General features: G+C 44.3%; 1 protein-coding gene across 1 annotated transcript in view; it reads right to left on the bottom strand.

Annotated features, from left to right (window-relative positions):
• PHAF1 (phagophore assembly factor 1) overlaps positions 1-17,729 on the bottom strand; it is a 299,820-nt gene that overhangs the window by 15,776 nt on the left and 266,315 nt on the right. The window contains exons 13-15 of the mRNA XM_078670669.1: positions 9,295-9,338; positions 6,891-6,949; positions 1,840-1,912 (exon numbers count right to left, since the gene is read on the bottom strand). Coding sequence (XP_078526795.1) covers positions 1,840-1,912; positions 6,891-6,949; positions 9,295-9,338 — 176 coding nt within the window. The remainder of the gene's footprint in view (positions 1-1,839; positions 1,913-6,890; positions 6,950-9,294; positions 9,339-17,729) is intronic.

A 17,729-nucleotide genomic window follows, 5' to 3' on the forward strand; every position in this document is an offset into this window, starting at 1 on the left:
AGCGGTCTCCCATGTTAGACTGTATGCTGATTTACCTCTTTTTGTGGAGGCAGAATACAAGTTGGTCCTCTTGTTGATTACTCGCCTTTCATTTACAAACTGAGCAGTTTATTACTGAACTTTGTTTGGTTATGGCTAATTCTCTTAAGCTATAACCTCTCCAAATTGGCTTTATTTTGATGAATTATTGATGCAGATTGTAATCCGACTACTGTTAAAATAATAGCTGCATAGATCTGTCTTATTTTACAATGTTACTTCTTATAAAGGTGTTTACTTACTTTTGAATGTAGTTCTGTGTAAGTTATAAAAAGAGACATTGTTAACAAATATATATTTTGAAATATGTGTTCGCTTTTCCTTGTGTTTCAATTACAATAAAAATGATTTTGATGCATGTGCAGTCATGCAAGGAGATGTAACTACTTACAAACTAAGTGAGAAAAGTGAAAATAAAAAGAAGCTTCCAAACACCAACTAATTTGTAGTGCCTTGGTACCCACAGAAGCTTCCTGTACATCCAAAAAATCTACTCGCATGCATTTAAATTAAAGATTTAAAAATCTTCTTTGTTCCCATTTTACGATTACGGTTGTATTAAACAAGTGGACGTATAGGGTCTGAGGAAACAGATGCAGAATGAGAATTCTGAATACTGGAAGGGATTCCTCTCAATAATTATTTTGAGCCCTTTAAAAATATATCAGGCTGTAAAAGATTACAAACCTGTAGTGCCTCCAAGATGTTTTTGAAACAGCTGTTTCATAACTGAAATTACCTATCAATGCCCATGTACCTCCTCCTTCTCCGTATGAAAAGTTTCAAATGTAAACACAAGCTTCACATGTCATTATCTAGAATATTAGTGCTCTAGTTGCTCAGTGGAACTCTGTTGTGTAGCAGCAGTACAAACGGATTTCTCAACTGATTGCTGCTGCTTTTCGAACTAATTTTCAATCAGCAGGGCAGACTCTTTTTCTCCAGTGGATGAGGAACATATTTGAGAATTTTCAGAAAATGTTTGTGATGCAACAAGCATAATTTCCATGTCAACACAAAACCCCTCCTTTTTCTTTTAATGCTGTATCACCACAGGAAATACTTTCAAATCAAAAGGTTCTAAGTCAGCAACAAGGTGCTCAGGTGTGTCTCACATTTGTAAAGAGACCGGTATGTCAGCACTCTAGCTGTCCATAAGAGCTCATTGGTGAAGCTTGAGTTGAACACCAGGAGTCACCTAACCAGCTGTTGATTGAAGTATATGTTATAACAAACATGTCAGATGTGTTTTGTTATAACATACATGAGGAGATGCTTACGAATTTATAGAGAAGGCCTTCATGTTAGCTTCTGATGCATTAACTAATTTTTATGTGAAAATCTTGAGGAAAAAAACCGCTTTCATTTAAAGATAGTTCTTCAAATCTCAACATGATCTTATTTTGTGACTAAAATATGATATCACCCTTTTTTAAACTTTTTTGTGTAAACCTCACAATGAGGCATTCACTACATTGATTTTGAATAAAAATGGCAGATCTGGATCAACAAAAAACAAACTGGTATCTTCTTGTAACTTTCAAACTAAATACCACCATGAACAAAAACAATCCAATAAACAATTATGGAAAATGTACCCAAATTTTAAGGGTCTGATTAAAAATAGCAATGGTATCCAAGGGGAGGGGGGACTCCCAGGTAGTTAATGACCAGGGTAGGGCAGTGCCCTCAGCTTTGCCGAAGGCTCAATGACTCCAAACTGGTCAAGAACTACCTCGGAATGTCCTTCCGTTGGCTAATATTACTTAATTAGGGACAAGATGTCAACATGATTCTTACCTCAAAGATCATCCGTTGCAATCCAAAACAAAATGTTGATCCAAATGGATTTGTGTTGTTTGGAGATGATGACCTGCAAGCAGAAAAAAAAGACACACAAAGTGAATGTCTGAAAGTTATGGTTTGCCTGATACGATTTAAACTTTTACTATCTGTTGCTATGGCTTTTTGTGTTCTATGTATGAATTAAAACAAAATATTGCAGAGGACGTTCAGCCTATTGCGGTCCCTGATTGTGCACACAGGACATCAAAAGTCACTAACTTGAATAAGCGTGCATTGATGTCATTTTTTGTGTATAATCTTTTCCATTGAAGATTCGAATGGAGAAAAACGATGAAAAAAGTTCTTATTTTTAAACAATGCTTTTATTGATTTCTGATGTGAGGTCTCAAGCAAATCCACAGAGCATAAAAGTCTCAAATTTAAAGGATAAAAACAATAATGAACAATGCAACATAACATCATTTCCAATGTAAAATTGAAAATGAGTCGCTATGTTTCGATTTAAGCTGTGCAAATAATAAGAAAATACTTCCATTTACATATTTGGAATGATGCAGCATTAGAGTAGCTTAATAGAGTTTCAGGCCCACCAGTGGTATATCAAGGTTACAATACCATTCCTTCAAACTCATTGAAAGTTACAAATTAATGTGTTAATGGTGGGCCGTCATCTGACTTGGGAGCCAGCTCAAGAAATCGGGTTTCACAGTTAATCATCATTGTTTGCCTGCCAGCTTTTCTGCATTCCATTCTACATAATTCTGCTGTTGCCCACTTCAAAAAATCAGATTTACATACAAATACTCTTTGCGAGAACCTCCAGTTCATTGCAGTTGCTATCTTACCCAAGAACACTGATTTCTCAGCTTTAGACTGAGGCATTCATCTCAAAAAGCACTATTCGGGCTTGTACAGACTATGCTTTCTAGTCAGATCAGCTACCTATTTAGGGACCTTATTACAAAAGCACTGAAGTGGAAATCATGCCCTATGAAAGGACACTTGAACTTTCACACATCTAGGCAAAATAAGGGTAACACCCTTGGGGCATGTTGTAAAATCATTTCGGTGTTAGGTATAGTGCTTGTACGTAAACGGTCTATTGCTTTTATTGACACTTTACTGAGGTGGCGTTGGGCTACTCATCATTCTGGCTCACAAATTTCATCCCCAAATCTACGTCTCACTTCTCCTTCAGTGTTTTGCAGTCACAATTGATTGCACCTCTAAAGGGTTGGTTCAAAAGCGTGATCAGTTTACAAGGTCACACCAGAATTAATAACACCTGCAAAACTACATCAGCTACCTGTTAGGTTAGCTCACATCCCCACATTAGTCAAACTCCTCTAACCAGAGAACAGTCGGTTATGAATTGTCCTACTGAGATACCACAGTTCTCTCCAACCTTTGGAAAGTTCTTCTCTCTTCAGAGTCTTACAGGTCCCATCCATAAACTAGCTTTGCCTTGGTCCACAAGTTCAAATGGCCTGTTCTTGCAGCCACAGGATGCCAGCACAAAGACCGTTCAGGTGCATACACCGCCTTTAAGATAGACTTTTTCGAATAGCAGGTATTCCAGAATTCGGCAGTGCAAAATAGAATACAATTTGATGATCTAGTGCATGATAAAAGGTTTCAATTTCATAAGTGCTAAAGTACTTTTTATATATTCCTGCTTCTCTAGCTGGAAATCTCCGTATCCTAACTTCACACCCCACTTCATGCCCCAGTATGTTCTTTGTAGAACATTTGAAAATAAAGAGAAGAGTTTGGTTGCTTCATGGTAAATATAAAATATTTCAATCCAGAAAGGCATTCCATATCAGCTTGAAACTCAGCAGCGTTGGTGCCTCCTTGGAAAAGCTTTTTTCCGACAATACTATCTGTGTCATAAGTCCTCGCCACTCCTGGAATTGTTTACCATAACTGGTCCTCCAGGCCAGAGTAATGAAGTTGCAATATCAGATTGTGCTATTAACCTCTGCTGGTGCTACTGATTCCATGTACTGTATGGTGTGCTAGTGTTAACTCTAGTGTCAAGATCAGAGGTGAATTATTCATAGTCATACATGATGTAGAACCTATTGTATCAGGTACTTGTTGCCAAAATGGGAAACACAGGCACAAGGGCTTTCAAGAACCTGTGAAGGAAGGTGCCATTGGGACGATGCTCTGTCCACCTGTCTATCCATTTACCTGTAAAGTCAGGTTGAGTAACAGCAAGCTCTTTTCAGTGTTCGGGGTGAGATCAGTTTGGTACAGGTATCTCTGGAACTGGGATAATGCCTTTATTTCTGCACAATCTCCATCTTAACAACTTCCAGGTTTCACTTCTGGCTCACCAGGATGTTTCAGTAGACTGCGTTGTTTATCATTGTCAAAGGTTCAGATATATTGTTGATGGTTCAACAGCGTTTGAGAAATGCAGCCTTATGCTTCAAACACCTAAGAGTTTTTTTTCCAGCTATATAGGTTTCTCCCTGATTTAAAGGTTCTCAAACTGAAGCAGTGGTTCACATTTTGAATCATCCCATTCCTTCCAGTAAATTTCCATGTGCAAGGTGCTGTTCAGAACTGCAGACATCCCCTGGAAGAGAAAATGGCTGGCCTCGTCTCAGACAAGCTCCTCACCAGACAGTAACAAAAGAGTTTGACTGGATCATGTTGTCTGGCAGTGGAGGACAACTATCTTGCTACCAGTAGTTTGCCTTCCTCAGGGATACTATCAAAACCAGTACATATCGATAAGAATGACCTTCATGTGGGAGGATCCCAGGTAGAGGAGGTGTGGTGCGATCTTACTTGCAAAGCAATACTTGTAACCGCAACCTGCAACCTTTGGTGGAGATCGATTTCTGAGACCTGACTTTGTCCAAGTGAAGAAAGCCAGTGTCATCGGGGAGACTACTGTGCACCCTTAAACTCCATGCAAGTCAGGCTGTTTGAAACTCTATACTGAGAATACACACATGCGCACGCACAAACAAACAAACACACACACACAATGCACTAGAGGACTTAAACGTTCTCTAAGAGATGTAGAGGTTATGTGGTTAGCAACCTCAAACCGTTGTTGACACAAGTCACATGACTTACTATCAAATGTTGTAGAATGAGCTAGCAAAGTTAAAGTAAGAAGAGAAAATGTGTAATATATAGCAGACACAAAAATTAAAAGGGTGTAAGGTTTAGTCTCCGCATTAGCAAAAATGGATAGTGTAAGAGAATCAGGTTCTGGTTCATAGTTATTAAAGGTAAATAAAAAGGGGTTGTAAAGACACAAGAATTCAGAACATTTAAATTCTATAGTGGGTGAAGTCTCCATCAGGGCATCCCATCAGACCCATTTAACTCCATGCTATTGGAACAACCTAGGTCATTTGCTCTTACACCAATTCTAGTCTGGTACAAGGTTTCCTATGTACTTGCAAAACATCTGTCCTGTCATCTGAATATCCATGGACCTACAAAGGGCCATTGAACTTGTGGTGGAAGCCCTGCAGTCATGGGGGAAAGTCTCCACACCCGGGGCGGAATCTCCACAACAAGAACTCTCATTGTGGAGATTCCACCCTGAGTGTGGAGACTCCCCACGACATCGGACACCTGCCATGAGTGTGGGGGTCTTTGTGAATCAGGCCCCTGATGTCCAGGCACCAAGAAGCCAGGCTCATTGATGAAAAAGAGGAATAAAGAGCTGTTCCATTTTCCTGTTGCAACTGAAGGTCCTGGGACTGGGGAAGTTATACTGGTTTATTGTTACCAGTTTCAGACCTTCTAGTAAGAGAAACCTGCGCAGAGCGCCTCTGAACAGCACATGGAGGTGCCATGCGTTTGGAGTATTTCCGTCCGAGTTCCCGAATCTATGGGGAATGTGGATGAAACATCCTAATGAGTCCAGAAGGAAATTGCTCCAGAGGTCGAAACTACCTTTCTCCTACAGGATGCAAACGTGTTGTTTTCCTGGTTAGACTTGGCCAAAGAGATCCCGAAATGGGGGTGGAGGAGTCTCAAGCGCCTGTGTTAGAGTGGCCATTTGTGAGGGGGGTGTAAAATCATGAATCAAGAGAGACCACCAATATCTCAAGGTTTCAGTGCTGATTAAGTTGGATTTCACTCACATAACATGGTAAGTGGACCCACTTGTAATTAGAAATCTATGGGTACAGCAGCAGTCTGGAAACAGTAATCAGTGATAGGTCACCAGTGCTGCCACTTTGTACATCAGTAAGGCCTTCTTCAGAAGAATGAGTTCTTACTGAGAGACGCACCTGTAAAGGTAGCAGCGTTCCGAGACTGGTTCAGGCATCACTGGTTGTTCAACAAACAGGGGTAGATAAAAACAGTATATGTAGGCAAAGACTGCTGACTTAATGATGCCTAAATCATCCAGGTGTTCAAGTATTCAGGTCTAAAAAAATATTCTTAACTGGCAGACACCCAGCCAGACACACTTTTGAAGTGGAAGCCATATGGGGAGGTCCTTATTTTCACCCTGGAGATCTATGGGATAGAGTGCATTTCCCCATTGAAAATAAAAACTGAATTTGTACCGGGGCACCATCTTGACCCTTTCTGCTAACAAATGGCAATTAATCAATCTAAGGAACACACTCTAATTTGCCGAATCCAGAGGTTTCTTTGCCCCTAACAAGACAGAAGACACAAGGAAAAATGAAGTAGAGCCGGTTCACCATCAGAACTTGTCAGAGTGAAAGAGGTGCTGAAAAGTAATTTCTCTGGAGTGTCTAAGTTATGCATAAATAATTTTAGCTATGCGTCAAATCCCAACAATTGCTCTTCTTACCGCTGTTTCCACATACTTGCCAGGGGTAACAAGCATCTCCATATTCTTATCTCACCCAACTGAAACTTGGTTTGAGAAATCTCTAGACCGGTTATTAGGGGGATCACCCATTGAATCTGTTTAGCTCATCCACATTTATAATAAGTACCAAGCTAGTGCAGCAGTGCTGCCTGAGAAAAAGGTAAAGTCCCCACCTCAAAAACAAGCCCATAAACCATTTAGGACAGGAGTTTTTCACCTGTGGAGGACGACTGGCTTCTCCATGGGGTGCCCAAGTAGGTCCTGAATACTGTCCCACTATTGTCATAAACAGAAATAAAAGGCAAAACATAATTAGCAAATACATAGTGGTTGAATTATTTTTAGAAAGTATGTGCACCAATAAACACATCAAAGCACCAGTATAATTATATTCATTTTCTTTTGGAGGAAGGGAATCAAGGAGGTTATGGTTGGGTGCTGGGAAACGTTTGTCTTTTGGTTTTATGCTGTGCTCAGCACTTAAAGTTCACAGCCGCCATCTGCAATGATCAGAAGATCACAATTTTGAATCACAGTGAAGCAGAATTCATCCCACTCTTCAAAAGTGGGTAAATGGAGTATCATTCAAATGGAAGAAGAGAGCTACAAGTCGTGCACAGTGCTATATAAATAATTGTATTATGGTATGAGCCCCCAACAGGCATAAAAGTACTATGTTGGGAAAAGGATTAAAACAAACTGACCACTTTGCCCAATTTGTAAACTGATGCTATGGAAAAACGAGGGGACATTCAAAGGATTCAGAACCTCGAACTTGAGATTCTCATCACAATCCATATCCATGGGTCCAATGGCAAGTGTGAAAGATATACACGGATTCAGACCAGCTAGGTGATATGTTCCACTTGGCTCACCAAGACGACATTTCGAATGATAACTCGCACCCTCACCACGAAAACCACAACTTGCCCTCAAATGAGCTGCTCATGACCGTACACATGATACAACAGATTACATCAGAGACGATACTGATAACATCATTGGTGCCATTACGTATTATTTTACTACTGATATTGTTAATTACGTTGCTATGAAAACTGTATAACTTTGTCTGGATGTATGTTATTTAATGATGTTTCAGTGTTAATTCATGTTATTTAATGATATACACTTTGTGAGGTCATGATCACACCATTTAGGGGGAAGGTATATGGTTTTCATAATGTGGTGGCAGTTATGGTTTGTTTCATCGCACCATAGCTGGATTTCAGGTGTTTTTTCTTAGTTTTTTTTGTAACTATAACTTCAGTTTAACAGTTTAAGGAGAATATATATTTATATTTGTAATCTCTGACACTCCTAGGTGTAAGCTCAGGCTGTATTTCCCATCACAAACCATAGTAGTGACAGCTGGAGACCCCACATATAAAACATAAGGCTAGAGCATTGCAATAAAGTGCAGATAAGTGTGTGGTTGGGAAACTATGAACTTCCTCCATTTTAAAGGCCTGAATTAGATCTTGGCGGACCGGGTCCTGCTGTTGCTTTTTAGGGGTCTTGGCGCCTGCCGACTTGGCAGTCCGCCCACCCTATTTAGAAGTTTGCGGTCCATATACGAAAGACCACCATGGTCCCGCCAACTCCGCTAGAAATTCCCAACCGCATCGATGGCAGGATAGGCAATATCGGCTGTCGGCGGGCTCCAGACCAAATTCCCGCCGAGCTAATTACGATGTACCTTTCTGCTGTGGCAACTGTGGCCGGAATCTTTCCTACTTCAAGTTGGGGAAATCGAGGGAAATTAGTTAAAAACCTACCTTTTTTCCTGCTTCCCGCTTCAGTTTCCATCTTGAACTCCATCGTCCAGGTTGCTCCTTTGCTTCACCGACTTCACCATGACGCAAAACCACTCAGCTGTCGCTGAGATCCACGATAAGCGACTTTAAAAAAAATTCTACGCATTGTGTATTGACAATAGCTGTAGCCTGTCTGCATTGCTCTTACATGCAATATTTTCTAAGGCATAATGGAGTTGTTTTTTCCTAATTTCCTAATAAATCAATGTAAGATGAACACACCTGTAGTGACACTTAAAGAAAATATTTGTTGTTGTGGTGCTTGGAGGTGTTGTGCTAGTGGTGCCTGTGGTTGTGCATTCAATAGTGTTTATATGTTGTGTGAGTGGCAAGCAATAATTAACACAAAGGGGCAGATCACAAGGCCTACATATGGTTTACAAGCAAACGTGACACATGTTTATTAACAGATTAATAAGTAGTACTTACCTGTCTCCACACCACCATGAACCTCACTCAATCAGGACCACACCAGTAGATGAGGAACATCTAAATCGGATCGGCGCAATCCTACCAGCGGCAGAGTACGGCTATAACCACAAAATCTAAATATGGCGGGCCGACCGCCGCCAGCTTGACGGGGTACTTGGGACTGCCGCAGCGGGACGGGGGCAGTCCTGCCAAGATCTAAATCAGGCCATAACTCTTCACACTGGTTTTAGAAATTGCATAAGAGATACTTCTCCGTGTTGCTATGAACCCTTGCCATAAACAGGTGAAAAGTACCGCTTCAACAAATATTACACCTAATTATATAAACTTATTATTACCTATCACCCACAGCATATTTGATATACTTCTCACCTTACTGTATGTTGTACAAGTTTCCGTCTGCGTATCAACACTTTCTGCAAAGAAATAAAACAGACTGACAGTTACACTTTTACAGGAATTCAATTTGGACAATGGGTTGTATAAATATACACATGCTTTTCACTGGACACAGCCCAACCTCTACTGTTGATGAAACAAAAGTACAAAAAATATTAGTAAGGAAAAATACATACAAGAACTTTTATGACGAATAGCACACAGGCCAGATGCATACTTCACTTTGTGGATCCTGAAAATACAGTGTATGAAGCGGATATCCAATAGCAAGATAGCATTGGTTGGAGGATTCCTATTACAGAGGGCTGGGGTACCAAAAATACAGTTTAGGAATTGTGAAGTGGGTCTAAGGGTGTTAAACTGTTTTTGAGCTTAGAACAAGGAGGAAGAGTTACAGCGAGACAAGTAATGAAGAATATATAAAACTAGCATTGTTTTCAAGGTAACGTACTGAGCTTGAAACAACTAATAGATATTCTTTAAATATAAATGACAGTATGATTAAAAGAAAGGATTGGAAGCCATTACATTTTCACATAATTGCTCTTCTTAACATCAAATAAGCATTTAAGAGTTCCAATATGTGCTTTATTGTACCACACCCACTATAGTATGATAATTCAGTATTGCAGAGACTCCCAAAAGGCTCTCTCCACTTCTACTCTTGCCATTCCCAGCTTATCTCGGATATCACAAGCACAAAGATACTAATCAAAAGACGATAGACCCTATGGTCCAAACAAATAATTATGTGATACAACTTTATTTCAAAAGAAATAAAATCAATCCTGCAAGTTTAACAATACTGTTTATCCCATCCCTCTTGTATGACTAATTAGGCTGTGTTTTGGATGACACTGTGGTACATTCCTTAAGCTGAAAATTCAGCCGCAAAATCAGCTCCAGCTAAACCAGGACACATGCCTAGAGATATACGTTATAAGTTCAAAGTCTGGAATTATGGGGTAAAATATATAGTTCTGGGAAAGATGGGCTTTCAACAATACCCTAAATTTAGCAAGTAATGGGTGATTATAGATGGTGCGGATGATCATTCATAGTTAACTACAAAGGGAATGTGAAGCTAAAACCTACAAAACTCGTGAGTCTGGATGCAGTTTGATAAAAGGAGCCATTTACTTTGGTCTCCACTGGCAATCTGAACAGATTAGGTAAGTTGCCTGCTATAGGTTATTGCCTAAGCAAGACCAGTAGTGAGAAGACACTAGCATTCTGTTTTTAGTTATTTTATGATTAATGTTTTAGCTAAAGAATAGGTTTAAAGAAAGAATCCACCACAACGTAACAAGCTTAAGGGGGAAGTATGATTGTCTTTGCGAAGACACACAAGTGAAAATAGAAACATTTTGCAACTGTGCTTTCTGGTGATCCACAGAAAGGTTGTCAAGAATCACACCAAGGTTTTTCACCCTGTGTACTAATTTAATTTACTGGTTGATAATTAGTATGAGAGCTGCTGGAGAGCCTCTTAAGGTGACCAGCACAATGACCTCGGTTTTCACCACATTCAACTAAAGTCAAGCAGTGGGTTGAATAATTCATTTCTGCAAGACGGAGTCAGAGATCATCAAATTTTATGGGCTTGGGAAATATACTAATGATAATTTATGTGTCACCAGCAATGAATTAAAACAAAGTCTAGTCTCGATATAAATGGTACATACAGAACACAGGGAAGGCATGTGGGATAACAACTGGAAATAGATTAAAATGAACCAAAGGAACTGAATTAGTTCTCAGACAAGTGGTCCGTTGTCTTTTAACATCTTTTTAATCAGTTTCCTGATAAATTGGCAGCAAAAGCCCAGACGATATGTGGATTATCTTTTCCAACAGAGAGCGCTAAATGTTCTTTTTCTGGATAGAACACCTACTAATAGAAGTAAGTGCTGATTATAAACAAATATGGGGATATAACTTGAAAAATCTAGTGAGATTCTACTCCGAAACCTCACCAAGGGGTACTACTTTTAGAAAATTTGCAGTGTTCAGAAATAAGAGCAGCTAAGTGATAGGGTGAATTAAGAATGGCTATTTGGAGGAGGAGCTTCGCGCGCATCCAAGATGGTCGCGTGAGCTTAGGGCTCCTGGACCTTCGCCACCTCCACCGATTATCCTGTACTCTATCCTGACTTCGAGGACGGGTTATTATTGGCGCCACCCTGCTGATCGTTTATCCGTTTTCAGACTTCGATTTGGACCCTGGGAGCCGGAGATATGGACTTTTGAACATTTCTGGCCTGCTCCATGGTACTTGGTTTCTCTGCCAGCCGGACAGTAATTGAACAACAGCGGATCATGCGAGTCTCCCCTGCCCGGTCTTCTACTTTCAGTTTCGTTTCTCGTGCTTAAACCGTTTTGGCTTTGTCTCGACCGCCCTGGTTTGGCGCTTCCTACCTGACCGAGATTTAACAACTGGCGACTCGACCCCCTGCTACTCAATGCCTGGTGAAAGGTCCACATCTTTTTCTCCGAATTGCTGCGGGCGCATCGAGTGTAGCCATTTTTACTAGGTCTCAGACTACCCTTCGGGGCACACGACCTAAGATGGCCACCAAGCCTGAGGGAGAAAAACGCAAGACCAGACTGGCAATACGAGGGGGTTCTGTGCAATCAAATGTCATGGACAGGTACACCCTCGTCAAGGGCTCTCCGGGCGGATCGACGAAATCTCCGGTCAATGTTGGAGAAGAATCCCCGATGGGTGAAGATCTGTCGTTGGGGGACATCATGGGCGCCATTGCCGGGATGAAGGCCACGCTGGCTCAGCAGTATGAAGCCCTCGCCCATAAGTTGGACACGGTCGCTATCTATGTTACCCTGATCAGGGCTGACCTTGCGAAAACTAATGAAAAGGTCAAATTCCTCGATCTAAAGACATCTAGTCTTGTTACTGACGTCTCCGATTTACAGGCAGAAGTCGGCAACTGGCGATCCGCCCGTGACTACCTATCTCGACGCCTGGACGATTTTGAGGGTCGTGCACGATGAAATAACGTCCGTCTGGTTGGTGTCCCGGAAAAGTCGGAAGCATCCTCGGTGGACCTATTGGTGGAAGATCTGGTCCTGAATCACCTGGCATCCAAAGGCCTCAGCAAGTTCTTTGCTGTAGAACGTGCACACAGGATCCCGGGTGGCCTGCCTAAGCAGGGAGCCACTCCGCGTCCCATCATAGCTCGGATCTTTCACTTTCGGGACAGAGATGCGATCCTGCAGGCATCCCGCTTATCTGGTCCTACGGCTTATGAGAACACTACAGTCAGCTTCTACCCGGACTTCACCCAGCAGGTTCAGAAACAGCGACTTGGATTCCAGGGGGTGAAAAAGAGATTGAGGAACAGAGACATGAAATACGCTATGCTTTTCCCGGCCCGACTACGGGTGGTGTACAATGAACGAACATTTTTCTTTGAGTATCCTGGGGCGGCGAGTGACTGGCTGGACACGCTGCCTACGGGACGAGATCATTCTGAACATTCTGGACACTCCGGTGGAGCGGAGGGCGGTCCGGTGGAGCAGGAATAGGGGGCGGAATTGGCTCCCGGTCCATCGTATTGACTATCGGCTGTGGTTTGGTGCTATACCACTATTGCTTGCTAACATGTTGTCGTATTGGGGTGTGGGCGGGGGGGTGGGTGAGTCTCCCTCCTCTGGGGTTCTTTTCGTAGAATAGTTGTATGTTAGGGCGACAGGCACACTGCAAGTTGGGGTGGCTTTTGAGTCTCACGCAGGGGTGAGGGGTGTGATGTATGGAGTTTCTTGGGGGGTTGCAGTTCATGGTTCATTGTTGTTGTTTTTTTCAAGGCATAGTATCGATGATCTCCTGTTGTACAGTGTCGCATCTGGGGTGGGGTGGGGATGGGGTTGATTTCTGGGATGGGGGGTAGGGGACTTAGGTTACTGTGTTGGAACGTTAATGGGTTGAGGGATAGGATCAAACGGGGCGTGGTGTTGCAGCTCTTGCGACGTTTGTCTCCTGATGTGGTCTTGCTCCAGGAGACGCACTTGCTTGGCAACACGTGCCACGCGATGAATAGGTGTGGCTATCGCCTCGTTGCGCACTCAGGTTTCACATCTGGCTCCAGGGGGGTGGGCATTCTGGTTCGGAGCTCCCTCCCTCTTGCTGTTGATGATATCATCCTAGATGATAGGGGACGATACGCCGCCATTGTGGGGCGCTGGGAGGGGAGAGTAATTACCCTGCTCTCCGTCTATGTACCGCCGGGACTCCAGAACACTACATATGCTGATTTGGGAAGAGTGATCTTGGGAGTCCCCGAGGGTCTGCTTGTTGTGGGCGGGGACTTCAACTCTGTAGTGTCTGGGATGTGTGATCGCTACCCTCCCCGGGTACTTGCGAAGTCTCAATCCTGGTTGGGGGACTTCCTTGAGGCTTTGGGGCTCACTGACTGCTGGCGCCGGCTTCATCCTGGGAAACTGCAATACACCTTCCACTCTGGGGCCCACGGCAGTCTTTCAAGACTGGATTATGTATTGATGCCCTCCTCCCAGGGCTCCTCTATACGGGAGGTGAAACATCTTGCTAGGGGTATCTCGGATCACTCCCCACTGTGGTTGGTCGTGGATGCGCACCTGGGCTCCGGGGGTAGAGTGGCCCCGGTAAACCCCTGGTATCTCCGCGACCCCGGGGTCAGAACAGAACTGATTAAAACGATTGACCAATACTTTGCTGAAAATGTGGGTTCTGTGTCCTCTTCTGTCTCGTTGTGGGAAGCATACGAAACCGTTATTCGGGGCCAGGCCCTCTCTTTGATTGGCAATGTTGAGAGGCGTAGGCGGGAGGAGGTTGTCCGTCTTGAAAATGAAATCACCGTTCTTGAAGGGGAGTTGGAGTCCGAGGTCACCCCGGAGAGGCTCCACCTTTTGAGTCTGAAGCAACTGGAGTATAGAGCGCTGGTGACTGACGCAGCGAAAGAGATGAGCAGGGAACAGCAGGGACGTCTGTATGATGTGGGGGACAAGGCAGGGAAATTGCTTGCTTGGCTGGATAGGAGGGAACGTGCGAGTCGGGTGGTTCCTGTGATGGTTGATGTGAATGACGTGTGTATAACTGACCCTGCTGACATTGTTGAATGTTTCGCCGACTATTTCCGGGAAGTTTACTCCCCTGTGTCTGATAGACCTGAGCACGAGTCCCACTTGCTTCTGCGCGATATTTCGTTGCCACGTTTGTCCGAACCTGATAGGGATCTCCTAGAGGCTCCGCCCACGGTTGAGGAGGTCGCGACTGCCATCCGCTCGGTTCACTCGGGGAAGGCCTCGGGCCCTAATGGGCTCCCTATAGAGCTTTACAAGCTTCGTCCGGATGTGTTAGCACCGTATTTACGGTCGATGTTCTTGGAATCACTGGAGACGGGTTCCCTCCCTTTTGACCAGAGATTGGCTTCCATAGTGGTGATTCATAAGGAAGGTAAGCCACGTGACCGCTGCACCTCCTTTAGGCCCATATCTCTGATTAACGTTGAACCGAAGATTCTGGCCAAAGTACTTGCTAACCGCTTGGTCACTGTCATGGGCGATCTGGTTCACCCGGATCAATCCGGTTTCATACCGCATCGCAACACGGCACAGAATCTCCGGCGCCTGCATGGGGTCCTCGCGCGGACAGAGACTCTGTGTGAACCAGCCATCTTGGCGTCTCTGGACGCCACCATGGCGTTTGATACGTTGGAGTGGCCATATCTTTGGGCGGTTCTCTCTAAATTTGGCTTCGGCCCCACCTTTATTAGCTGGGTGAAACTGCTTTACACCGACCCCTTAGCCCAAGTAGTGGTAAACGGTCGTGTCTCGACCTCCTTTGCACTCGGTAGGGGAACGCGCCAGGGCTGTCCTTTGTCCCCTCTCTTGTTTGCTCTTGCTTTGGAACCACTGGCGGCCTGGCTGAGGTGGGAGCCATCCTTGAAGGGTATTAGATGGACTTTGGAGTTTGAGGATCGTATATCCTTATATGCAGACGATATACTCTTGTATCTTACGTCGCCTCGGAAATCATTGATCGTCCTTTTTGACGTTTTGACTTCTTTCCGTAAAAATTCCAGTCTCGTTATCAACTGGTCGAAGTCTTGCGTCTATGTCCTCTCCGGCGAGGCTCCTCTCCTGCCTCGCGGTTGTCCTATCTCGGTGGTGCGGGAGGGATTCAAGTACCTGGGGATCTTTATCACCTTGGATCCGGTGCTTCGTTACGAACGGAATTTGTTGCCCCCTCTCCAGCGCCTCCGTGACTGCGTGGGGTAGGCTCCCTCTCTCTCCTCTGGGAAGGGCGGCGTTGTTTAAGATGATGTCGCTCCCCCGGTTCCTTTATGCGCTACAAAATACACTTGACATTGTACCTGCCCGTTATTTCCGGGAGATTGAGGGTCTACAGAGACAGTTGATATGGGGGGGCCGTTCTCGTATTGCTCTAGCGAAGCTGACGCTCCCGTGGTACGACGGGGGCATTGCGCTCCCAGATATCCACCACTATTATTGGGCCTCTCAACTGGGGGCCATCAACCACGGCACTTACGGTCCTTTGCCAGGCCCGGCGTTTAAGATGGATAGATGGCTGCTGCCCGGTGGAGACTACAACAGGGCGCTGTACGCGAACTCTGTCGGCAGGTCTCTGACGGGCCCCACTAGGACAGCGGTGCAGGTGTGGCATCGTGCTACGGCGGCTCTGGGCTGGGCGGATAAGCTGACTCGTGCCACCCCGCTTTATGCATCGGAAAAACTTGGATCCCTCTGGAAATCGAAGGGTTTCGATAAATGGGATGTGATCGGTATCAGCAGGGTGAATGATGTATGGATCAAGGGTAGAGTCAAGACGTTTGAGGAGCTGAAAGTTGAGTATGACCTGAATGATAGAGAATCCTTTCGATATGCACAAATCCGACATGCGGTTTTGTCTGTCTTTCCCCTGGGCTCGGATATTCCGGAGGCGTCCCCGCTCGAAGATCGGATACTGGATGGGCACGTCCCTGACAGCACGATCTCGCTTATATACAAAAAGTTGATCAATACCAGGATTGACCTACTGAGTAGCCTTCGAGAGGTCTGGACTAGCGATGGTCTGGAACTCGATGACGAGGACTGGCAGGCTGCGATCTCTTCTTCGAAGGAAGTAGCTATCCCGGCGCGCCTCCGGTTTGTCCAGCTCAAGATTCTTCATAGGGTGTATGTGACTGGTCCTCGTCTGGTACGCATGGGATTCTCTGCGGATGGACTGCGCAGACGTGGTTGTGGCTTAGTGGGCACGTTTCTCCATATTATTTGGGAGTGTCCTGCTGTGATGCGCTATTGGACTCGCGTGCATGAAGTCATGAGTGAGGTCACGGGTGTGCAGTCGATGCCGGAGGCGAGGAGGTGTCTGTTGAACGTCTGGGAGCCGAACGATTATGACCTGGCGCAGCTTCGATGGGTGACCTTGGGTAATATGATCGCCAAGAGGGACATTGCCCAGTTATGGGGTGCTTAGAGGCCACCGACGGTTCTGGTATGGCAACAAAACATGGACTCAATCAATCAATCATTGACACTTATAAAGCGCGCTACCTACCCGTAGGGTCTCAAGGCGCTGGGGGGGGGGGGGGGGGGTGCCGCTACTGCTCGAACTGGTGGACTGGTGTATGTTTAGGGAAAAGACAGTGTATGTTTCCCGTGGTACGCCCCGCAAATGGGGTAAAATTTGGACTCAATGGAACACATACCGTGGTGATATATGTACTCCCCCCCCCATTCAGAATTGGACTCTGACTTGTCATCCTCCCAGCCTGATGTTTCCTCCACGGTTATTTAGACATTTGTTTGCTCCTGATCTCCTCCCCCCCCTTTCTCCTCGCATACTGCTGTCATCCGATTTGCATATGTACCCCCCCCCCCGTACCGAAATTACACATTTGTAATATATGCCTTGTTTTCTGTTTCTTTCTTTGGTTTTTTGTTATTTGAAAAATCAATAAAAAGTTAAAAAAAAAAAAAAAAGGATGGATATTTGAAAGGAAGCTACTGGTGGAGCAGTTACATGTGCATCATATAATGAACCGGGATAAAGATTCGTTAAAGTATCAGGTTTGAAGTCAGAAGTTTGTTGCTTATTTGGGACACCTCAGAAGTGGCCTAATAAGTGGGAAAGTGTTCTGGGTATCGAGTTTTCCTGTTCAGAGGACAGCAGTTTAGGATGACTGCATCCTTTGCAGAGGATTTAGGTAGCATGGGACACAGCGTTGGTGTGGCCTCCAGGCACCTTCTTATTAGGCAGCATAAATGGCAATGTCAAACTGTGATTTTCCTAGAGGATTGTGCAGCAGATGCAATGCAAACAACCAAGCGCTCAAATCATCCTTTAGCTCACACAAAGCATTATTTAAACTTATATGGATCAAAGTCTG

Source organism: Lissotriton helveticus, chromosome 12, assembly GCF_964261635.1.
Source record: "Lissotriton helveticus chromosome 12, aLisHel1.1, whole genome shotgun sequence".
Classification (NCBI taxonomy): domain Eukaryota; kingdom Metazoa; phylum Chordata; class Amphibia; order Caudata; family Salamandridae; genus Lissotriton; species Lissotriton helveticus.